The sequence below is a fragment of the Jaculus jaculus genome, chromosome 14 (assembly GCF_020740685.1).
Source record: "Jaculus jaculus isolate mJacJac1 chromosome 14, mJacJac1.mat.Y.cur, whole genome shotgun sequence".
Classification (NCBI taxonomy): domain Eukaryota; kingdom Metazoa; phylum Chordata; class Mammalia; order Rodentia; family Dipodidae; genus Jaculus; species Jaculus jaculus.
This window is the reverse complement of record NC_059115.1, coordinates 21,589,084-21,614,251: the sequence shown is the minus strand read 5'-3', so window position 1 is coordinate 21,614,251 and position 25,168 is coordinate 21,589,084. Positions and strand designations below refer to the sequence as shown.

Sequence of the window (25,168 nt, the reverse complement as noted above, 5' to 3'; positions counted from 1 at the left end):
TTCTAATTAGCTGCAGTATTATTAGATGTATCAATCAATCTAATGTTATATATCTTCAGGGTAGGAGCTTAAGATGCTATGTGTGGCTCTTAATGCTCTCAGAGTAACTACAAAAGTGACTCTAGATGTTGGGTTTGCTTGCTATGAGAGTATTCAAGAAGCTGAGTGGAACAAAGTACAGGTAGATTCTAAAATTTAACTAAACAATGTACACATTCAGTGAAAAAAGCACAGAGTATTTATGCAAAAGTGGGTATTATGACTACCAGATCCTCAAAGTCACAGTCCCTTAGGATGTGTGTTGCTCCATACCCTTAATCCTGTCAACTAGGAGGCTAAGATTTCTGGTCTGTTGAGGGTTCCAAGTCATCTTGTGACCAAGTGAGACACTTCCCTGGTGTAATCCCAGTTACCTTTTGGAATGATTTTGGTCTCAATTATGCTGTGCTCCTGCTTGGGTCCCTCTTTGCTGTGCTGTGGGCTCAGGTTGGCTGGCTGGGTTGCTGGATCACTGCTCTGATCGCCTGTTGGGTGCTGTGTAGGTGAGCTCCCTTACCCAGGTCTCTAGTGCTTTCTGGCACTTACACTGGCAGTGGGGGAGGGGAGGCAGTGAATGGTGGCTGAGTCCTCACAATCATCTTCCTCAAGAGCTGCTGTCCCATTCTTTCCTGTTGTCCTCCCTTCACGTTCCTTGAGGTTGCGCAGAGGCCGGTGTGAGTGGAGAATCTTCCTCGCCTGGCTTTTCCTGCATGCAGCTCAGGCGCAGCCTTATGGCTAGAGCCACGCGGACCGGGTGCTTCCACTGCCAGAGCTGCTTCTGCCTGCTTTGTGGGCTCTGGACGCTCTGACCTCTCCTACTTCTCTGCTGCCATTGGTAATTTTTTTCTCAATTTTTGTTAATATTTTCCATGATTATAAAAAATATCCCATGGTAATACCCTCCCCCCCCCCATTGGTAATTTCTTATACAATTCACTTTTTAGTAAAAGAGTATATTTTGCTCGGGTTTTTTTTTTGGTTTTTTTTTTTTGGCTTTTTCTTCCCAGGCTGCTTTGGCGTGGTTCCTACACAGCCATCTTAACCAGAAGTCCCCCAGAGGACATTTTTGGATGAACAGAAGGTCAGAATTTGTCCATAATCAAGATGGACACAAAAAAGGGACCAGGATCTGTGTATTTTCAAGATGTAGTTGGATTTAACATCTGTCAAACCTCAGATCAAAGTTACTTACTTATGCCTTACTTGAAGAGGCCAATGGCTCAATGTCAGGTTGTTGGGGTGAGGAAAAAAGATTTATTTAGGGGCTGTAAGGAAAAAAAGATTTATTTAGGGGCTGTAGAGATGGATTAGCAGTTAAGGCATTTGCCTGCAAACAAAGGATCCTGGTTCAATTATCCAGGACCCACATAAGCCAGATGCACAAGGGGGCGTATGCATCTGGAATTTGTTTGCAGTGGCTGGAGGCCCTGGCGCACCCTCTCTGTTTCTCCCTGCCCCTTTCTCTCTTTCAAGTAAACAAATAAACTATCTTTTAAAAAAAGATTTCATGCTGGCACACGCCTGAGACCACATAGTGAAGTCCAAGTCACCCTGGGCTACAGCAAGACCCTACCTCAAGAAACCAAAATAAAAGAAAGAAAGAAAAAAAAATGGGTTTAAGCAGAAAGAAGCCAGGAAAGGGAGATCCATTTGGCCTGGTGCAAGACAGGAGGCATGTGCTCCCAGGGTCAGGAGCCGGACTCCCAAGCCTATCCTCTCCTCATTGCTCAGACAAGCCACAGCTTTAACTGCTGTACCAGTCTAAGCACCTGGCTGGAAGGAAGCCATTCTAAGGAGAGATCCAGGACCTCAAAAAGTTGGAATCTCCCCAGTTATCTCATGCTGGGAGAACAAGGCCAAGCTGGTACCAGCCAGAGAGGAACTTGTCTCTGGGAAGAGATTTCACACAGTTCTGACAACTTGTCAGACCAACCTCATAGGAGAAAGGGGAGCTGAGACAATGATGGGTCAGTGATGGGCCACACTTTGATGGGGACCACTCAGCTATACACACTTCTTGTCTTCTATTTAAACTTGAACCTCATGTCAGGACCCCAAAGATGGACTTGGGGGTCACAGGGCTGTTTTATTTATTCCTTTTCCCAACATGGCCATACTGAATAAATCTCCTTTTCCTAAAAAAAAAAAAAATTAGAGTCAGGTGTGGTGGTACACACCTTTAATCCCAGCACTTGGGAGGAGGATCTGGATTGCTCTTGAGTTTGAAGCCACCATGAGACTACATACTCAATTTCAGGTCAGCCTGGGCTAGAGTGGGACCCTACCTTGAAAAAAAAAAATTAGAAAGCAAGTGAGGGGAGGGGCATGGCTGGAGATATGGCTCAGCAGTTAAAGGTGCTTGACACCCAGGTCCCAGTACCCATGTAAAGCCAGAGGCATAAAGCAGCCCATGCATCTGAAGTTTGTTTGCAGTGGCAAAAGGCCCTGGCATGTCCATGGTCTCTGCCTCGTTCTCTCTGCCTCTTTCAAGTAAATAAAAATAGTTTTAAAACAAAGAGAAGTAAACAAACTAAAGAAGACAGAAGCCACAAAGACCATATTGTTTAGGGGTTGCAGGCATGGGAGTCATGTAGGGAGTTGTGGGGGAGGCGTAGGTGGACCAGCAACACCAGCATAGTTACAAATTTTCAGTGCTTAGCTTTTTTGATGCACAGGCTGCTGTTATCTGGAAGTCACTGGACGTTCTAGAAACCTAAAAAAGAAAGAACGAATCATAACTCATGTCTTTTTAGTTCCCTTTCCCAGGAAAAGTTAATACTTGAGATACAAAAAGCCTTTTTTTCTCAGAAGATACTAAGAGCTACTTTTCCCACAGAACACAGGGGAGGTAACATTCACTGAAGGACAAGTATTGTTTTATTTTGTATTTTGTTATTTACCAGAAAAGGTCTCTAGCTCAGGCTGACCTGGAAGTCACGCTGTAGCCCAAGCTGGCCTTGAACACCATGTGTAGCCAAGGGTGACCTTGAACTTCTGATCCTCCAGAGTGCTGGGTTTACAGGTAATGCTCCACACCTGGATTACTTGATGGTAGGGTTGGATGGAACCTAGGGCTTCCATGTGCTAGAGCAAGCCCTCTACCTACTGAGCTACATATGCACCTCCGGCCTCCATGTCCTGTTTGGTTATTGTATGTGTGTGGGGTACAAAGTTCTGCATGTCCAAGAGGTGCATTATCAAGATTTGACATGGTTCCTGTGCCCTGCGTTCCTACTGTGTTCTGTAGTGTCAGCATTCTGGGTTTATCACTTCCTCTTTCCACTGTGGATCTTTTTGTTGTTGTTGTTGTTTTGAGGTAGGGTCTCTCTCTAGACCAGGCTGACCTGGAATTCACTGTGTAGTCTCAGGCTGCCCTCAAACTCACAGTGATCCTCCTACCTTAGTCTCCCAAATGCTGATATTAAAGGGTTACACCACCACTCCTGGCATTCCACTTTTTAAAAATTTTTTTCAAATTTTTATTAACAACTTTCATGATTCCATGGTAATATCCTCCCCCCCACACTTTTCCCTTTGAAACTCCATTCTCCATCATATCCCCTCCCCCCTCAATCAGTCTTTCTTTTAGTTTGATGTCATGATCTTTCCCTCCTCTTATGATGGTCTTGTGTAGGTAGTGGCAGGCACTGTGAGGTCATGGATATCCAGGCCATTTTGTGTCTGGGGGGAGCACGTTGTAAGGAATCCTACCCTTCCTTTGGCTCTTACATTCTTTCCGCCACCTCTTTTCGTATTAGACCGTGAGCCTTGCATTCCACCTTTTTAAAAATTGGTTTTATTTTTTTAAGAAATGGATGAAAGCTGGGTGTGGTGGTACATGCCTTTAATCCCAGCACTTGGGAGGCAGAAGAAGGAGTTCAAGGCCACCCTGAGACTACATAGTGAATTCCAGGTCAGCCTGGGCAACACTGAGACCCTACCTTGGGGAAAAAAAAAATATGGATGAAGTTTTCCAGCACTGTGAGTACCCTACCTGGAGGGGCAGAATTGAAACTCCAGAGACTTGTTGCCAGTTAGAATTATTGGACTTGGAGACTTGTCACGGGCTACAGTTGCTGGACTTGGAGCTACAGAGTTTGGTGTTTGCCCTGTTTAAATCATGTATTGCTTGAGTACTTCTTTGCTATGCCCAATACCATCTTTTGCCATGTGAATGTTTGTCTGTGCCATTATGTTTTTTTTGAGATTTTTTTTTTGTGTGTGTGTGTGTATTATGGCTCAGTTAATAGATCTTGGGCGATGGGGATGTTTGAACATCATTGGGATTGATAAAAACTATGGAGATTTTTAAAGTTGGATGAATGTACTGCATTTTATATCATGATGGTTATCAGTTTATGGGAGTCAGGTGTGGAATGTGGTGGTTTGATTCAGGTGTCTCCCATAAATTTAGGTGTTCTGAATGCTAGGTTTCCAGCTGATGGAGTTGAGAATTAACCCCTCCTGGAGGGAGTGTATTGTTGAGGGCGGGCTTATGGGTATTAGAGCCAGTTTCCCCTTGCCAGTGTTTGGCACACTCTCCTGTCCCTGTTGTCCACCTGATGTTGTCCACCCTCTGATCATGCCATCATTTTCCCTGGCATCATAGTGCTTCCTCCTCGAGCCTGTAAGCCTAATTAAACCTCTTTTTTCCCCCACAAGCTGCTCTTGGCTGGGTGATTTCTACCAGTAATGCGAACTTGACAGCAACACACATGGGCATTTTTTTCCATGTGTATATACATGGATATGTGCATGCATGCTCATATGTGTGGGTGTATGTGTGCAAGTGCACATGCATGTGTGTATGGATGCTGAAGGTTGACATAACGGTATTTTGTTTACTTGAGAGAAAATGTGTGCACATGGGCGTGATAGGGCCTCTTACCTCTGTAATCAAAATCCAGATGCATAAGCCACATTGCGCACCTGGCTTTATGTGGGTACTGGGGAACTGAACTCAGGCCAGCAGGATTTGCAAACAAGTGCCTTTAACTGCTAAGCCATGACCCCAGCTCTATCTCCACCCTATTCTTTCTTTGTTTTAAAAAAATTAGTTTGGGCTGGAGAGATGGCTTAGTGGTTAAGCGCTTGCCTGTGAAGCCTAAGGACCCCGGTTCGAGGCTCGGTTCCCCAGGTCCCACGTTAGCCAGATGCACAAGGGGGCGCACGCGTCTGGAGTTCGTTTGCAGCGGCTGGAAGCCCTGGCGTGCCCATCCTCTCTCTCTCCTTCTATCTGTCTTTCTCCCTGTGTCTGTCACTCTCAAATAAATAAATAAAAAATGAACAAAAAATATTTAAAAAAATTAGTTTGCTAGCCATACTTTTTTTAAAATTTATATTTTTTAATTAACAACTTCCATGATTGTAAACAATATCCTATGGTAATGCCCTCCCTCCCCTGTCTCCCCCCCTTTTTCTTTTCTTTTTTTTTTTTTGAGGTAGTGTCTTGCTCTAGCCCAGGCTGACCTGGAATTCACTATGGAGTTTCAGGGTGCCCTTTAACTCACTGTGATCCTCCTACCTCTGTCTCCTGAGTGCTGGGATTAAAGGCGTGCGCCACCATGCCCAGCCCCACTTTCCCCTCCCCGTCTCTATCAGTCTCTCTTTTATTTTGATGACATCACCTTTTCCTCCTATTCTGATGGTCTTGCGTAGGTAGTGTCAGGCACTGTGAGGTCATGGATATCCAGGCCATTTTGTGTCTGGAGGAGCACGTTGTAAGGAGTCCTACCTTTGGCTCTTACATTCTTTCTGCCATCTCTTCCGCAATGGACCCTGAGCCTTGGAAAGTGTGATAGAGATCTTGCAGTGCTAAGCACTCCTCTGTCACTTCTTCTCAGCCTTCTGAGTCATCCCAAGGTCACTGCCATCTGCAAAGAGAAGGTTCTCTAACTAAAAGTGAGAGTAGCATTAATGTATGGGTATGAACGTTAAAGAGAGGTGCTTACTGGGAAGTTTAATGAGCATAATATATACATTTAGCCAGACAGCAGCAGATGTTACACCCCTAGGGCTCACAGCTATACCTGTTGTAGGTTTTTGGTATCAGGGATATATTCCCTCCCAAGGAGCGGACCTCCAGTCCAATCAGAAAAAATATTGCATTGAGCTGGGTGTGGTACCAATGATTCCTAATCTTAAGTCTGGTACATGGCAGATATTTAGTAAAGAGTAATTGTCTTCCTCTGTCACTGATGTCTTATGTTGTAAAGAGAAATATGCAGAGCCAGGTGTGGTGGCGCACGCCTTTAATGCCAGCACTTGGAAGACAGAGGTAGGAGGATTGCCATGAGTTCAAGGCCACCCTGAGACAACATAGTAAATTCCAGGTCAACCTGAGCTACCTAAGGGGGCAACAAAAAAAGATGGCATTGGAGAGGTTGGACATCACAGTCTGCCATAGCTGGTGCCAAACAACAGCAAGGCAGTATATCCCAAGGTGTCTTGTAAGGGAGGTTCCAAGGGGGCCAGTCAGAGCTTACTGAGGCAGTCAGGCTTTGTTATTTATCCCAGAGCCCTCTCCTTCCTCTTATCTATCTAGTTAGCTTGGCATCCAAGCCTTTTGGCTTCTCTGCTCAATTCCAGACAGATCTGTGTTTTGTCTTGTTAATTTATTTGAGAGAGAGGCAGATACAGAATGGGTGTGCCAAAGCCTTTAGCCACTGCAAAAAACTACAAAGCTGAGCATGGTGGTGCATGCCTTTAATCTCAGCACTAGGGAGGCAGAGGTAAGAGGACTGCAGTGAGTTCAAGGCCACCCTGAGACTACATAGTGAATTCCAGGTCAGTCTTGGCTAGAGAGAGACCCTACCTTGAAAAACAAAACTGAACCCCAGTCCTTAGGCTTTGCAAGCAAGCACCTTAACTGCTGAGCTATCTTTCCAGTCCCCAGATCTGTTTTAACTCTAACATTGACTTTTTTTTTTTGCACATGTGTGTGTGTATTGGGTATTTGTGTGGTATGGTGTATGTGGTGCATGTGATGTATAGCATTATACATGTGTGTATGCAGATGCTCTTGCCCCATGTTCACGTGTGTGGTTGGAGGCCATAGCAGAACCTCTTATTGCTCATTTCCATATTTCCTTTGACTCAGAGATGTCCATCAGCAATTCTCCAGTCTTTCCATCCCCCACCCCAGACTGGTGGTACAGATGTGTCTGATCATGCCCAGCTTTTTCTTTTTATAAAATATTTTATTTACTTATTTTATTTATTTGAGAGAGAGATTGAAATAGGCAAGGAGAGAGAGAAAATGGGCACACCAGGGCTTGTAGCCACTGCAAACTAACTCTAGATGCATGCACCCCCTTGTGCATCTGGCTTCTGTGGGTCCTGGGGAATTGAACTGGGGTCCTTGGGCTTTGCAGTCAAGTACCTTAACTGCTAAGCCATCTCTTCAGCCCATGTCCAGCTTTTGACTTGACAGCTGGGAGGTCGAACTTGGTGGTATCAGACTCAAGAAGACCTCATGCTTAAGTGTCAAACGCTCTTAACCACTCTCCCACCTCCTATCATTACTTTAGCCATCACATTTCTTTTATAAATGTAGTGTAGGTTTTTTTTTTTTTTGCTTTTGGTTTTTTTTGAGGTAGGGTCTCACTGTAGCCCAGGCTGACTTTTTTTTTCCCTTCTCTTTATTTATTTATATGGAAGTAGAGAAAAATGGTGAAAAGAGAGACAGAGGGAATGGACATGCCAGGGCCTACAGCCACTGCAAACACACTTCAGATGTGTGTGCCACTATGCCTGGGTTTTTTTGTTTGTTTGTTTGTTTGTTTTTTGAGGTAGGGCTTTACTTTAGCCTAGGCTGACTTGGAAATCACTATGTAGTCTCAGGGTGACCTCGAATTCATGGTGATCCCCTTACCTCTGCCTCATGAGTGCTGGGATTAAAGGTGTGTACCACCACACCCAGCTTGAGATCTTACCTTAAAACTAACAAACTGGGGCTGGAGAGCTGGCTTAGCAGTTAAGGCACTTGTCTAAGAAGCCTAAGGATCCAGGTTCAATTCCCCTGTATCCACGTAAGCCAGATGGACATGGTAGCTCATGTGTCTGGAGTTTGTTTGCAGTCGCTAGAGGCCCTGACTCATCCATTCTCTCTCCATGAAAAAACTGACACACAGTGGTACAAGCATGCAATGTCACACATGCACACAAGGGGGGGTGCACACCTCTAGAGTTCATTTGCAGCAGCTGAAAGCCGTGGTGTGCCCATTCTCTCTCAATCTCAAATAAATTAAAAAGATTTTAAAAACCTAAAAAAACACCCTATAACCTCAATCAAGTCTCTTTTGGACATCTTGAGGAATCATGGGTGTTCATGTCTGTAATCCCAGTACTCTGGTGGCAAAGGCAGGAGGATCAGGAGTTGTTCAAGGTCATCCTTGGGCACATAGTGAGTTCAAGGCCAGCCTAAACAAAAGGAAACTAGGAAAGACTGTCTTGCAAAACAATAATAAAGTCAGTTGTAGTGGCACACACCTTTAATTCCAGCACTTGGGAGGCTGAGGTAAGAGGATCACTTAATTCAAGGCCACTGAGAATTAATAGTGAATTCCAGGTCAGCCTGGGCTAGAGAGAGGCCCTACCTCAGAAAAACAAAAACAAACAGAAAACCTCCCAAAATCCAAAACTTGTGTAGGTTGAGGACACAAGTTGATCAGGGAGACAGGAACCCATAGGAAGGTAAAAGGAGAGACTCCAGGAGGCCAGAATGGCGACTACAGACTGAGAAGAAAGAGAGCACACTTTGATGAATGGGGAGCAATACAGAACCATCAAGGCAGGGATCCCGAAAGAAGTTGGGACTGATACCTCCTGGGTCCTGACCTGTCCTCTTCTGAGGACTCACCTTGTCCCCTCTGATCCACAGGGCTTGTGGTCCCGGTTTTTTCCTGCCATGGATGCTCTGTGGTCAGTTTTGGCCCAGGGAACTGTGGGGGACCTACGTGTGGCCCATGCAGAATTTGGATTTGATATGTGTGGCCACGTCTCCCGGGCCACAGACTGGGCCCAGGCTGGTGGCAGCCTACTGGATTTGGGCATCTACTGTGTCCAGTTCATCTCCTTGGTCTTCGGTGGGCAGAAGCCAGAGAAAATTTCAGCCGTCGGAAGGCTCCATGAAACAGGTACTCTGGAGGATGGGCTGGCGATGGAGGCAGGGTGGTGCTGTCAGGTTTTCTGGCTCAACAGAATCAAGATATATGGGTGCAGGGACTAGACGCCAAAAGAAAGACCCCAAATCTCCAGCGGCACAACCATATTTGGTCATGGATCCCCGTTGCATCCTGGGAGATGTAGTTCAAATGACACCATCTGAGGTGAGTGGATGGGACTACTTAATCCTCTCCATAACTGACCCCACAATGCCATCAACTACCCAGGTCATCTCCATAGGCTGTGCATTGATCTTATACTCCATGCCTGAGTGTTAATTACTTAACTAATAAAATGTCAATAATAGGACTGTTGTAGAAGTTAAGGAAGTAACTGTGGAGACAAATGGTCAATAGTTAAATATAAACTATTATTAGTTTGTATTGTTTTTTTGCCACCCGAGGTAGGGCTTCACTCTAGCTCACGGTGACCTGGAATTCAGTGTGTAGTCTCAGGGTGGCCTTGAACTCTCAGCAATCCTCCTACCTCAGCCTCCCTAGTGCTGGGATCAAAGGTGTGCACCAACACGCCCAGCTTCCTGTTAGTTTTTGAAGTTGTCTTGGTGAAATACTGCTATATAATGAACCACTCCCCAAACAGTTACCTTCCCTTTGTCCCCTTCTCCTCCCCCTGCCGAAGATCTCAGTCTGGCCCAAGCTGAACTGGAACTCACTTTGTAGCCCTGGGTCTGGTCTTGAACTCACTGTGATACTCCTACCTCAGCCTCCTAAGTGCTGGGATTAAAGGAGTGTGTCACCATGCCCTGCTCTTTTTTTTTTAATTAATGTTTTATCTATTTATTTGAGTGAGAGGGAGAAAAAGGGACAGAGAGAGAGAGAGTGAGAGAGAGAGAGTTGAGAATGGGCATGCCAGGGCCTCTAGCCATTGCAAACTCAGATATATGCACCACCTCTTGCATCTGGCTTTACATGGGTAACTGGGGAAATCAAGCCTAGGTCATTTGGCTTTGCCAATAAGTGCTTTCACTACTGAACAATCTCTTTTGTGAGACAGGTTTATATATAGACCAGAGTGGTTATGAACAGAATGCTGAGGGTGACTGATCTTTCTTTCTCCACCTCACAAGTTCTGGTATTACAAGTGTGCACCGCCACACCCAGATTTATGAGGTGCTTGGGATCCAATCCAGGGCTTTGCTAGGTAAGCACTCTACCAACTGATCTATAGTCCCAAGTCCTCATTTTTTTTTTTTAATTTATCTACTTGCAAGGAGGAAGAGATAGAGAGAGAGGGAAGGGGTGCGCCAGGGACTCCTGAAGCAGCAAATGAACTCCAGATATATATGCCACTCTGTGCATATGGCTTTGCATGGATGGGCACTGGGGAATTGAACCTGAGCCTTTAGACTTTCCAGGCAAGTGCCTAAAGTGCTGAGCCATCTCTCTAGCCTTTCTCAGTTTCTTTTTAGCATTAATTTGCTGGTTCATTGATTTCCTTTGGCAAAAACTCTCCTTAGGCCGGGCATGGTAGTGCACATCTTTAATCCCAGCACTTGGGAGGCAGAGGTAGGAGGATTGCTGAGAGTTCTAGGCCACCCTGAGACTACATAGTGAATTCCAGGTCAGCCTGAACTAGATTGAGACCTCGCCTTGAAAACAATAACAAAAAACTCTCCTGAGATATAATTCAGGAGGCTGAGGTAAGAGTGGATCTCCATATGAATTTAAGGTTAGCTTGTATTATTAGAGTTCCAGTTCACCCTGAGCTAAAGTGAGATCCTGCCTTAAAAAAAAAAAAAAAAAAAAAAAAAAAGGCCAGGCATGACGGTGCACACCTTTAATCCCAGCACTTGCAAAACCAAAATGGAAAAGCCACAAATCAATAATATTAACAGTTCAGTCTCTGACCCAACATTTTCCAAGTGAGATTCAAGGGTTCCACAGCCCTCCACTAACTGGACCCTTCCTTGCAGGGGTAGATGACACTGTCAGCGTGCTCCTTCAGTACCCAGGAGGGGTCCATGGCACCTTTACCTGTAGCATTTCCATGCAGCTCTCCAATGTGGCCTTTGTGAGAGGCACCAAAGGCATGGCCCAGGTGAGGTGTGACATGCCCACATGCTTCTGGGAAGCTCATGCAGCAGCTATCAGAGGGAGTGGCCAACTGGGGTAGTCATTTTTCACCCTGTTGCTAAGGAATCCATACTCCTTAACAACCGACCGAAGGAGGGGGGCAGTTTGGGCGTTGGGAGGTGTCCTGAGGGTGCACTATATTCGTGGGTCATGCTGTTGGCAGTGGTGAGCTAGATGGGAATTTCTCTTTTAGTCTCTTTCCTAGCAGCCTGGGGAGTTCCTTTATGGAGTCCTACACCCAGGGAAATTGTTTTGTTCATTTATTTATTTCAGACAGAGGACTGAAGAGATGGCTTAGTGGTCAAGGCACTTGCCTGTGAAGCCTAAGTACCCAGGTTCGATAGTACCAATGTAAAGTCACATGCACAAGGTGGCACATGTGTCTGGAGTTTGTTGGCAGTGGCTAGAGGCCCTGGCACATCCATTCTCTCTCTTCCTCACTCTAAAATAAATACATAAAATATTTAAAGAAAAGAGACAGGGCTGGAGAGATGACTTAGCAGTTAAGGTGCTTGCCTGCCAAGCCTGAGGACCCATGTTCAACTCTTCAGGTCCCATGTAAGCCAGATACACAAGGTGATGCAAGTGTGCAAGACTGCACGTGCACACAAGGTGTCACATATGTTTGGAGTTCAATTGCAGTGTCTACAGGCCCTGACTGGCCAATTCTCTCTCTCTCTCTTAGTCTTGCATTAAAAAAAAAAAAAAAAAGGTGGCGCACGCCTTTAATCCCAGCACTCGGGAGGCAGAGGTAGGAGGATCGCCATGAGTTCGAGGCCACCCTGAGACTACAGAGTTAATTCCAGGTCAGCCTGGACCAGAGTGAGACCCTACCTTAAAAAAAAAAATAAAAAAAATAAAAAAATAAAAAAAAAAAAAAAAAACGACCGGGGCCAGGCATGGTGGCACATGCCTTTAATCCCAGCACTTGGGAGGCAGAGGTAGGGGTATAATTATGAGACTACATAGTGAATTCCAGGTTCTAGCCTGACCTTGAGTGCAACCCTACCTAAAAAAAAAAAGACCAGGGGCTGGAGAGATGACTTAACCGTTAAGGCACTTGCCTGCAAAGCCTAAGAACTCATAGTCTAATTTCCAGGTCCCACATAAACCAGATGCACAGTGACGCAAGCATGCAGTGTTTCACATATGCACAATATGCACAAGGGGGCTCAAGTGTCTGGAGTTTGTTTGCAAGAGCTGAAAGCCCTTATGCGCCCATTCTCTCTCTCTCTCAAATGAAAAAAAAAAAAAGGCTAGTCTGTTGGGCTTGCCTCAAAAAATATTAAAATAAAAAGAGGCAGACAAAGAAAGAATGAGTATGAGCACCAGGGCCTCGAGCCACTTAAAATGAACTCCAGACACAAGGGTCACGTTGTGTATCTGGCTTTAAGTGGGTACCGGGGAATCAAACCAGGGCATTTAGCCCCTACCCAGGGGAATTCCAATGCTAAAATGAAATTTGGGTTGAGCTAATTGGGAAGCAGAGTTGGTAACTTTATTAAAAGGTAGAAGCAAGCCAGGTGTGGTGGTGCATGCCTTTAATCCCAGTATTCAGGAGGCAGAGGTAGGAGGATCGCTGTGAGTTCAAGGCCACTCTGAGAATACAGAGTGAATTCCAGGTCAGCCTGGGCTAGAGTGAGACCCAACCTTGGGGCTAGGGGAAAAAAAGGTAGAAACAAGCGGTATATGACTTTAATCCCAGCACTCAGGAGGCAGAGGTAGGAGGATTACCATGAGTTCAAGGCCAGCCTGAGATTACATAGTGAATTCCAGATCAGTGTGGGCTAGAGTGAGATCCTACCTTGAAAAACCATAAAACAACAACAACAAAAAAAGGTAGAAACAAGGACTGGAGAGATGGCTCAGTGGTTGGTTCAAGGCATTTGCTTCCAAAGCCTGATGGCAGGAGTTCAGTTCCCCAGTACCCACATGAAGCCAGATGCCCAAAGTATCACATGCACCTGGAGTTTGTTTACAATGGCAAGAGGCCCTAGCACTGATATTCTCCGTCTCTCTTTCCTTGCAGATAAATAAGTAAAAGTATGAAAGAAAGAAAGAGAGAGAGAGAGAGAGAGAGAGAGAGAGAGAAGGAGGGAGGAAGGAAGGAAAGGAAAGAAAGGAAAGGAAAGGAAAGAAAGCGAGCATACACCTTTAGGGAAGAAGAAATAAGGTAAGACCAGATTCTTCTGGTATTTCTGGCCTCCAGCAAGATGGGGGGACTGTAAAAACTCATTTAGAGAAAAAGAGAGCTCTGGAGAGATGGCTTAGCAGTTAAGGCATTTGCCTGCAAAGCCAAAGAGCCCAGGTTAGATTCCCCAGGACCCATGTAAGCCAGACACACAAGGTCATGGAGTTGGATTGCAATGGCTGAAGGCCCTGGTGTTCCCATTCTCTCTCTTTCTCTCTCTCTGCCTGTCTCAAATAAATAAATAAATATTTTTTATTTTTTTTTAATAAAAAATATTTTTTAAAAAAGAAAAAGAGGGCTGGAGAGATGGCTTAGCGGTTAAGCGCTTGCCTGTGAAGCCTAAGGACCCCGGTTCGAGGCTCGGTTCTCCAGGTCCCACGTTAGCCAGATGCACAAGGGGGCACACACATCTGGAGTTCGTTTGCAGAGGCTGGAAGCCCTGGCGCGCCCATTCTCTCTCTGTCCCTCTATCTGTCTTTCTCTCTGTGTCTGTCGCTCTCAAATAAATAAATAAATAAAAAATTTTAAAAAAAAGAAAAAGAACTAAATTCCCCTCATAAACTCAAGGACATGTTTGTCTTGTATTTTTTTGGGGGGGGGCCCTGTTACCCTTAAACTGCCTCATTAGATAACTTTCCTCATCATTGTAACCACAAACCAGACAGAAGCCACATAAGGGAGGTGAAGTTTATTTTGGCTCATGGTTCAGCAGGGATATCAGTCCAGCATGGCAGGAAAGGTTTGGTGGCTGGAGTGGTTTAGTCTGTGGCAGTAGTTGTGGATGGTATGGCTTGTTCGCATCATGAGGAACAAGGAAGCAGAGGACCCAGGTCAGCCCGGGAAGTGAAGACAACCTCCAAGCTTCCCCTCCCATGACCCATTTCCTTCAGCTAAGCCTTGTGTCCAAAAGGTTCAGCATCCCAAAACGGCACTACCATCTGGGGACCTTATGTTCAAACACATCTGCCCATGAAGATTACCCATTCTGGCCATGCCTGTGCTTACAGGTCGGGTGTAAGCTGGATATGGCAGTGCTGCAGTTTCTTACTGCTGTTTGTATAGTGGCTGTGAAAACTTAAGTACATGGACAGGCATGGTGGAGCACTCCTTTATCCCAGCACTTGAGAGGCAGAGGTAGGATTGCTGTGAGTTCCAGGCCACCCCAAAGTAGTGAATTCCAGGTGGTGAGACCTGACCTCAAAAATCAAAACAAGCCGGGCATGGGGGCGCACACATTTAATCCCAGAACTCAGGAATTAACTGAGCGGGAAGGAAGTTGAAATTCAGGAGACCAAAGAATTCTCAAGCATACAAAGAGAATCATTAGAGTTGCTTGGTGGCAAACCACCTAAGTACATTCTTGTGTTGAACTTCCTCCTAAGTAACATATAAAGCAGTGATTTATGATTGAGCTCTTACACCCTGTTTTGCTCAGGGCACAGCTCCGGTCTTGCTTAAGGTATAACTTCTTTGGATTTTACCTCACACACAAACATTTTTCTTTGTCTTGGCTCACAATAAAAATCACCAGGTCTCAGACGAAGGTACTCCTCCTCCAAGAGAGAATGAGCCCTCTGATGATCTCATTTCTGTGTCTGTGGACACTTTGATTCCAAACTCCAACATTCTCTGTGAGGACCTGAGCAACTACATGGAGGGCTGGACTTCTGAGGGTTTAAGAATGTTGTCTTATTAAGGGAGTGAATTATTCCTCTCACCTCCTTACCATACCTGTTGTCAGGGGTGGTTTCTTGACCAACTTATCAAAAATGCTGAGTTAAGACTTGAGAGATGGCTCAGCCATTCAGGTGCTTACCTGCAGAGCCTAACAACCCAGGTTTGATTCTCCAGTATCCATATAAAGCCAGAAAAACAAAGTGGCACATGGAATTTGCTTGCAGCAACTGGAGGCCCTGGTACACCCATTCTTTCTCTCTCTCTTTCTCTGCTTGCTAATAATAAGAAAAAATATCTTTAAAAAAGACAGGGCTGGAGATGGCTTAGCAGTTAAGGTCCTTTCCTGCAAAGCCAAAGGACCCAGGTTTGATTCCCCAGTGCCCCTATAAAAGCCAGATGCACAGAGTGGTGCATGCATCTGGAGTTTGTCTGCAATGGCTAGAGGCCCTGGAGCACTCATCCTCTCTCTCTTTGTGTCTCTATCTACACCCATCTCTCCCTAAAATAAAATATTAAAAAGAGGGCTGGAGGGATGGGTTAATAGTTAAAGCATTTGCCTGCAACGCCAAAGGACCCGGGTTCGATTTCCAGGACCCACGTTAGCCAGTTGCACAAGGGGGTGCACGTCTCTGGAGTTCGTCTGCAGTGGCTGGAGGCCCTGGCATGCCCTCTCTCTCTTTCTCTCTCTCTCTCTCCCTCTTTCTCTGTCAAATAAATAAATACATAAAAAATATTTAAAGAAAAAAGGCAGATACGGTGGTGCAAACCTTTAATCCCAGCACTTGGGAGGCTGAGGTGGGAGGACTGCCATGAGTTCAAGGCCAGTCTGAGACAACATAGTGAATTCCAGGTCAGCCTGGGCTAGAGTGAGACTGTACCTCAAAAAACAAACAAACAAGAAAAAAAAAAAAAAAAACAGGGCTGGAGAGAAGGCTTAGTGGTTAAGGCACTTGCCTGCAAAGCCAAAGGAGCTCTGTTCATTCCCTTGGAACCAGGTAAGCCAGATGCACAAGGGGGCACAGCATCTGGAGTTCATTTGCAGTGGCTGAAGGCCCTGGTGCACCCATTCTCTCTCTCTCTCAAATAAATAAAAATAAAGTAAAAAAAAAAAAAAAGCAGGAGACTGGAGAGATAGCTTCGTGGTTAAGCGCTTGCCTGTGAAGCCTAAGGACCCCGGTTTAAGGCTCGATTCTCCAAGACCCATGTTAGCCAGATGCACAAGGGGGCGCACGTGTCTGGAGTTCTTTTGCAGTGGCCAGAGGCCCTGGCGTGCCCATTCTCTCTCTATCTGCCTCTTTCTCTCTCTCTGTCCATTGCTTTCAAATAAATAAAAATAAACAAAAAAAAAAGTTAAAAAAAAAGAGAGAGGCCGGGTGTGGTGGTGCACACCTTTAATCCCAGCACTGGGAGACAGAGGTAGGAGGATTGCCGTGAGTTCGAGGCCACCCTGAGAATTCAGAGTGAATTCCAGGTCAGCTTGGGCTAGAGTGAGACCCTACCTTGAAAAACAAAAACAACAACAAAAAAAACAGAGACAAAGAAAAAGGTAACAAGGTAGTGGGAATACTACTTTGAAAACCCAGGAAAAAAAAGTAAAGTATTTATTTGTTTGTGAGAGACACACAGAGCAGAGACCAGAGGGAGGGAGGGAGGGAGGAACGGAGAGAGAGAGAGAAAGAGAGAGAGAGAGAGAGACAGACAGACAGACAGACAGACAGACAGACAGACACACAATGGGCACTCTTGGGCTTCCTGCCACTGCAAATGAACTCCAGCTGCATGCACTGTTTTGTCCATCTGTCTTTACTTGTGTACTAGGGAAGGGAGCCCAGGTTGGCAGGCTTTGCAAGCAAGCGCATTAACCACCAAGCCATCTTTCCAGCTCTTGCCCTGCATCCTGAGACGACACAACCACGCTGGTCTCATGTCCCATGAGGAAACAGGGCTGTCATGATTCTGTTTCCATTGTGGCCTAAGCAGGCATGATGCCACATACTGTTAGTCCCAGCACTTAGGAGACTTGCTGTGAGTTTGAGGCCAGCCTGGGGCAACAGAGTGAGTTCTAGGTCAGCCTGGGCTACAGTGAGACTCTTCCTTGGAAAAAAAAAATTCTACATACCTGCATTGTGACCTAGAATTGGCATGGGTACATTTGAGGTTCCTGGCGTGCTACCAGCTAGGAAGGGCTGGATGAGAGCTGAGAGTGATGGCAGCTGCCCTGTGACCCCTGAACTCAGGAGGTTGAGGCAGGTAAGCCCTCCTCACTAGGCACAGTGACTGTCTGGTCATCAAGTAGTGGGTTACACAAAGGTTTGCTTCTGGGAAGACACCTGACAAAAACTGAGTGTAACGGCAGCACACTCTCCCCTTCGCCAGAAGTCAACATGACCCAAACCTCACAGATAGATGTAAGCAAACCCTTAGCCCTCAGGTGCCCTGGACTGCCTTGTTAGGAGGTAAGGACTTAGTGCTCACTTTCTCTCTCTCTCTCTCTCTTTTTTTTCCTTCAAGGTAGGGTCTCTTACTCTAGTCCAGGCTGGCCTAGAATTCACGATGTAGTCTCAGGGTGGTTTCGAACTCACAGTTATCCTCCTATCTCTGCCTTCCAAGTGCTGGGATTAAAAGCATGCACTACCATGCCTGGCTAGTGCTCTCTTTTTATTTTGGTTTTTTGAGGTAAGGTCTCACTCTAGCCCAGGCTGCTGACCTGGTGGTCTCAAACTCACAGTGATCCTCTTACCTCTGACTCCTAAGTGCTAGGATTCAAGGCGTGAGCCACCACGCCTGGCATCACTTGTTTTCTGTTTTTTTGATTTTTCGAGGTAGAGTCTCACTCTAGCCCAGGCTGATCTGAAATTCACTCTGTATTCTCAGGGTGGCCTCGAACTCATGGCAATTCTCCTACCTCTGCCTCCCGGGTGCTGGGATTAATGGCGTGCACCACCACGCCTGGCTCTGGCATCACTTTAAAAAAAAATTCATTTTTATTTATTTGAGAGAGGGAAAGAGGCAGAGCAAGAGAGAGAATGGGCGCACCAGGGCTTCCAGCCACTGCAACACATACACTACCTTGTGCATCTGGCTTACATGGGTCCTAGGGAATCGAACTGAGGTCCTTTGGCTTTGCAGGCAAGCACCTTAATGGCTAAGCCATCTCTCCAGCCCCTAGTTCTCACTTAAAAAAATATTTATTTATTTGTAAGCAGAGAGAACGAGAGAGAGAGAGAGAGAGACAGGCAGACAGCCATGGCAAACAGACTCCAGATGTATGTGCTACTTTGTACTTCTTCCTTTATATGGGTACTGGGGAATTGAACTTGGCTCATTAGGCTCTGCATGCAAGTGCCTTAAATGCTGAACCATCTCTCCACCCCTATATCATACACACACACACACACACACACATCTGGCTTATGTAGATACTGGGGAATCAAGCTTGAGTCCTTTTTTTTTTTAATTTATTTATTTATTCATTTATTTGAGAGCGACAGACACAGAGAGAAAGACAGATAGAGGGAGAGAGAGGGAATGGGCGCGCCAGGGCTTCCAGCCTCTGCCAACGAACTCCAGACGCGTGCGCCCCCTTGTGCATCTGGCTAACGTGGGACCTGGGGATCCAAGCCTCGAACCAGGGTCCTTAGGCTTCACAGGCAAGCGCTTAACCGCTAAGCCATCTCTCCAGCCCAAGCTTGAGTCCTTAGGCTTCACAGGCACGTGTCTTGACCCCTAAGCCATCTCTCCAGCTCCTAAAAAATATTTTTTAAAATTTATTCTCAAGCATAGAGAGATAGGAGACAGACAAAATGGGTGCTCTAGGGCAAACAAACTCCAGATGCATGTGCCCCTTTGTGCTTCTTGTCTCTCTCTCTCTCTCTCTCTTTTTTTTTTTTTTTTTTTGAGGTAGGTGCTATGTCAGGACAAAATGGAGTCATTTTGGAAGACAGACAGCAGGAGGGCGACAGAGGAGTCATCCACATTCCTCAAGAAATTGTCCAGCCATTATTCCTCCCCTGCCTAACAAGGCTCCAGGTCTAGATTTACTGCCCCCTTCTCTCTCACTAGGTCACTTCTGGTCTCAGCCTATGGCTAATGTAGAGAACAGAGATTTACTGCCCCAACCAAGAAATTCCTTCCCTTCCTCACCATCCCCAACTGAAGAGCCTATAAAACCCCCTAGCTGTAACCCTAGACTGATTGCTCCACTCCTGAGTCAGTCCTGGTAGCTCGTGTTTTCCCTCTGAATAAACACTTCCATCTTTGCCTCAGAGTGGTCTCCGTGGTCTTTGGTCACTCCTGAATCTTGCAGTAGGGTCTAACTCTAGCTCAGGCTGACCTGGAATATACTATGTAGTCTCAAGGTGGCCTCGAACTCACAGCGATCCTCCTCTCTCTGCCTCCCAAGTGCTGGGATTAAAGTCATGTGCCACCACAGCCAGCTTACTTTGTGTATTTTTTTTTCTCCCTGTAGCTTAACAAATTCTGGTGTCCAACAGAGCTGGTGGTGAACAGTGAATGCAAAGAGTTCCCGTTGCCCCAGTTTGGGAAGGACTACAACTTCATAAATGGAGCAGGAATGAGTTATGAGGCCAACCATGTCCGCGAGTGCCTGCGTAAAGGTGAGGTGTGGAGGCTGGGTAGTCTGGAACAGTCTTGGTGGCGGAATGTTGGGGACCAAGCAGATATCTGGAACTATATCTCCCAGGATGACAAGGGATATCACCTTCCCAAAACACTTATGTCTGTGCCTCTGAGCCTTCTGGGAATTGTAGTTCTTTTGCTATCAGATGTATGGAGTATGAAAAAAAGGTACACTCTCTCCTCCCAGGCCTGAAGGAGAGTCCTGTGATTCCTCTGGCGGAGAGTGAGCTCTTGGCTGAAATCCTTGATGAAGTGCGGAAGATTGTTGGAGTCACCTTCCCTCAGGACAAGCACTGATGTTCCTCCTGGTATAGACAGCACTAGCTGACCCAGTGTCCTGCTATGGGCTCCTTGGGGATTGGCTGCAACTGCTTTGGAGTGAGTGAGTTTTGAAAACCAGCCTAATTTCCCACCTTGGCAAACATGCTCGTTCTGGGCTCCTGAATGCCACCCACTTTTGTTTGTTCTCACAGTTCATCGGGTCTGTAATTATGATTTTTTGTGTTCCCCACCCCTACCCCGCGGTAAGATTCTCACTGTAACCCAGTCTGACCTGGAATTCACAAGGTGGCCTTGAACTCTAGCAGTCCACCTACCTCTGCTTCCCCAATGCTGGGATTAAAGGTGTGTGCTACCAGGCACGACTCAATTACTGTCTTCAAACTCACACATGTTAGCAATAGTCAGGGTACTCCTTTGTGAAGTGACCTTGAAGTAAAATGAAATGTATGGTGACCAAAATCTCCAGGCCAATCCTGGACCCAGGCCAGCTCTGTCTGTCTCCATCTTTCTCCTTTGTTTGACACTGGTTTCTTGCCCTGGGTGTTAGGTCAAGATGGGCTTCCCAAAGTGGAGTCACCAAAGACAGCATGATGGTGACAGATACAAGGAAGTGGGTCATCCACATTCCTCAAGAAACTGCCTAGCCATTTTCCCTTCCTTGCCTAACAATGCCCCAGGTCTAGGTTTCCCCCACCCCCTTATCTCCCACTTGGTCACTGTTCTGGTCTCCCACTTCAGCTATGGCTAAGGTAAAGAACAAATGGGTTATTTTCCCTTCATCACCTTCCCCCAACTGAAGAACTCTATATAGCACACTATCTGGAATCTCAAAATTGGCTGTGCTCTGCTCTTGAGAGTCCGTCCTGGCAGCTTGTGCTTTTCCTGAATAAAAGCTTCCACCTTTGTCTCAGAGTGGTCTCTGTCACTCCCGAACCTTACACTGGTGCTCTGACCCATGGAGCAGGCAGTCTGTGTGATGTGAGCAGGGAACAGTGAGGGGGTGATAGGCCCCTGACTATTCCGTTCTCCATGCCCTCTCAGCCTCAGTCTCTTCATTCACAAAATAAAGAATGAGAGAGCATGGTGGTGCACACCTTTAATCCCAGCCCTTGGGAGGTAGAAGTAGAAGGATCACCATGAGTTTGAGGCCACCCTGAGATTGCATAGTGAATTCCAGGTCAGCCTGAGCTAGAGTGAAACCCTACCTTGAAAAGCCAAAAATAAATAAATAATAAAGTAAAATAAAATATAGAATGAGAGCCAGGCATGGTGGCATATGCCTTTAATCCCAGCACTTGGGGGGGCAGAGGTGGAGGATCACTGTGAGTTCGAGGCCACCCTGAGTACATAGTGAATTCCAGGTCAGCCTGGACTAGAGTGAAACCCTACCTCGAAAAACCAAGGGAAAAAAAAAAAATGAGAGTAATTAGCATTAGTCAGTACCTCACCTCTGCAGTAGGTTCACTCTGTTGTCTTTGCTCTCACAGAGTTTCACTTTTTTGTTTTGTTTTCTTAAGGTAGGGTTTCACTCTAGTTCAGGCTGACCTGGAATTCACTCACGGCGATCCTCCTACCTCTGCCTCCCAGTGCTGGAATTAAAGACGTGCGCCACCATACCCTGCTTGAGTTTCACTTTTTTAAAAAAAAATATTTCATTTAATTATTTATTTGAGAGAGAATGAGAGAAAAATGGGTGGGGGTTGGAATGGGCACACCAGAGCCTATAGCCACTGCAGATGAACTCCAGACACATGCACCATCCTATGCATCTGGCACCACGTGGGTACCAGGGAGTTGAACTCAGGTCCTTGAACATTACAGGCAATCACCTTGACCACTTAGCAATATTTCTAGCCCACATATATTTTTTAATTTAATTTAATTTATTTATTTATTTTTGGTTTTGTTTTGAGGTTGGGTCTCACTATGGCTCAGACTGACCTGGAATTAACTATGTAGTCTCAGGGTGGCCTTCAACTCAGGGCAATCCTCCTACCTTTGCCTCCTGAGTGCTGGGATTAAAGGCGTGTGCTACCATGCCTGGCTTATTTTTTGGGAATTTTAATTTTGTTTTGTTTTGTTTTGTTTTGTTTTGTTTTTTGTTTTTCAAGGTGGGGTCTCACTCTGGCCCAGGCTGTCCTGAAATTCACTCTGTATTCTCAGGGTGGCCTCGAACTCACGGCGATCCTCCTACCTCTGCCTCCCGAGTGCTGGGATTAAAGGCATGTGCCACCATGCCCGGCCTTAAAATTTTATTTGTTCATTTGAAAGAGAGTAGGGCAAAGAGAGACAGAGAGAGAATGGATGCACCAGAGCCTCTAGCTACTGCAAATGAATTCCAGACGCTTGCACCACCTTGTGCATCTAGATAGGTCCTTAGGCTTCACAGACACGTACCTTTACCATTAAACTACCTCTCCACTATAGTCCAGGATGACCTAGAACTCATTCTGTAGTTCCAGGCTAGCCTCAAACTCACAGCATCTTTCTACTTTTGCCTCCCAAGATTCAGTGGGAGGGCTCCATCAGTGACAGAAGAAGCTGCTTCCAGACATCCAAGCAGAGAGAAACTGTCACCAGGCAGCAAACACCAGAAGTAACAAGCACAAAGCTGGGCGTGGTGGCACACATCTTTTAATCCCAGCACTGGGGAAGCAGAGGTAGGAGGACTGCCATAAATTTGAGGCTACCCTGAAACTACATAGTGAATTCCAGGTCAGCCTGACCTACAGTGAGACCCTACCTTGGGGAAAAAAAAAGAAAAGAAAAAGTAACAGGTACAAACTGGCAGCAAGCAGAGACCCAGGAAGAGCTCAAACCTCTCTGCACACTGCTGCACTAGAAATCAGATTTGCCTCAAAACATACCTTAGGGCTGGACCCCAGGATCCACTCCCAATGACACCTCCAGCCAGGCTGCTGGAGACCCAAGTTACAAACTTCTTCTTCTTTTTTTTTTTTTTTTTGGTTTTTCGAGGCAGGGTCTCACTCTGGTCCAGGCTGACCTGGAATTAACTCTGTCATCTCAGGGTGGCCTTGAACTCATGGCAATCCTCCTACCTCTGCCTCCTGAGTGCTGGGATTAAAGGCGTGCGCCACCACGCCCGGCTCCCAAGTTACAAACTTCTTTACTGGGGGTGGGGGCAGATAGAGAATGGGTACACCAGAGCACTCAAACTACCTCCAGATGCATGCTCCACCTTGTGCATCTGGCTTACATGGATATTGGGGAATTGAACCTGGGTCCTTAGTCTTTGCGGGCCTACACCTTAATTGCTCCAGTCCCCAAATTATAACTTCAATAAAACACCTGAGTCTATGAGCAACATACATTCAAACTACCATACACTACCATGCCCAGCTGAGATTTCCACATTTTAATATTATTTATTTGAAAGAGATAGAAAAAGAGACTGGGCATACCAGGGCCTCTAGCCACTGCAAACGAACTCCAGATGCATGAGCCTCCTTGTGTATCTGGTTTAAGTGAGTCCTGTGGAATCAAACCCAGATCCTTAGGCTTCACAGGCAAACACTTTAACTGCTAAGCCATTTCCCCAGCCCAATTTCCACATTTTATAAAGGTTTGAGTTACTGTGGTGTAAAGTTAAAACACTTTTTTTTTTTTTTGGAGGGGGGTTCAAGGTAGGGTCTTGCTCTAGCACAGGCAGAACTGGCATTCATTATGTAGTCTCAGGCTGGCCTCAAATCCACATACCCAGCTAGTAATCTCTTTTCTTCAGATTTCAAGTAAAAGGAAAATCTTTGAAGCCCCAAGGTAGATAGTAAATATGGCTTTTGAGTAGACATCTATGAGACTTAGAGGCTGGTCATGGGCTTTGTGGTACTCCAACAGTTAGTCAGGTGTTTATTATGTGACATGTGTCAGAGTGCTAGTTTGTGGGGAATTGACATGGTGTTCATGAAAAATTTTAGCAAGTGAAAATGACCAACCAGCCGGGCGTGGTGGCGCATGCCTTTAATCCCAGCACTCAGGAGGCAGAGGTAGGAGGATTGCCATGAGTTTGAAGCCACCCTGAGAATCCATAGTGAATTCCAGGTCATCCTGGGCTAGAGTGAGACCCTACCTCAAAAAACCAAAAAAAAAAAAAAAAAAGAAAATGACCAATCATTTTAAAAATTTTTTTTAAATTATTTATTTATTTATTTGAGAGCGACAGACAGAGAGAGAAAGACAGAGGGAGAGAGAGAGAGAATGGGCACGCCAGGGCTTCCAGCCTGTGCAAATGAACTCCCGACGCGTGCGCCCCCTTGTGCATCTGGCTAACGTGGGACCGAGCCTCGAACCGGGGTCCTTAGGCTTCACAGGCAAGCGTTTAACCACTAAGCCATCTCTCCAGCCCAACCAATCATTTTTTTTTAAACATTGCACATAAAATAAAATTAATTACAGCAGCGAGAAGCCTTATAAATCATGGGTGTTTTGAGGACTCCTTCAACAGAGGACTCAAACAAGAAGCTTCCTGACACTCCCATATGACCCTGTCCTTTGCTTCTCAGAACCTTTCCAGCCCTTCTGAGGACAGCAAATGCCTCCTTGTAATGTACTGGAGCCCTCTGTCACCTAATGCCAACCCATAATCAGAATCTGCTCCTCTAGTTCCTTCCTTCCTACCTACCTCCCCTCCTCTCTTCCTTTCCTGTTTCTTTCTCACTCTTGCCTAAAGAGAGAGGGGAATGGGCACATTAGGCTAAAAAAACAAACTTCAGACATAAGCACCACTTTCTGCATCTACCTTTACATGGGTACTAGGGAACTGAACTCTGCAAGCAAGAACATTTAACTGCTGAGCCATCTTCTCAGCCTTTTTTTTTTTTTTTTTTGTAAGGTAGTCTTGCTAGCCCAGGCTGACCTGGCATCCACTTTGTAGTCCCAGGCTGGCTTCCAACTCACAGTGATTATCCTTCCTCTGCCTCCTAAGTGCTGGGATTAAACCATAGCCCTTGTTTTTTTTTTTTTGAGGCAGAGTCTCAAAATGGGGATCTTCCTAACACAGTCTGCTGAGTGCTGGGATTACAAATGTCAACCTCCACACTCCTAGGCTTTTCTTGAGATGGTAGTA

General features: G+C 45.9%; 1 protein-coding gene across 1 annotated transcript in view; it reads left to right on the top strand.

Annotated features, from left to right (window-relative positions):
* Nucleotides 1–20,989, top strand: part of Dhdh (dihydrodiol dehydrogenase) — a 30,752-nt gene extending 9,763 nt beyond the window's left edge. The window contains exons 4-7 of the mRNA XM_045134245.1: nucleotides 8,921–9,176; nucleotides 11,138–11,262; nucleotides 19,634–19,781; nucleotides 19,991–20,989. Coding sequence (XP_044990180.1) covers nucleotides 8,921–9,176; nucleotides 11,138–11,262; nucleotides 19,634–19,781; nucleotides 19,991–20,100 — 639 coding nt within the window. The 3' untranslated portion in view covers nucleotides 20,101–20,989. The remainder of the gene's footprint in view (nucleotides 1–8,920; nucleotides 9,177–11,137; nucleotides 11,263–19,633; nucleotides 19,782–19,990) is intronic.
* The last annotated feature ends 4,179 nt before the right edge of the window (nucleotides 20,990–25,168 follow it).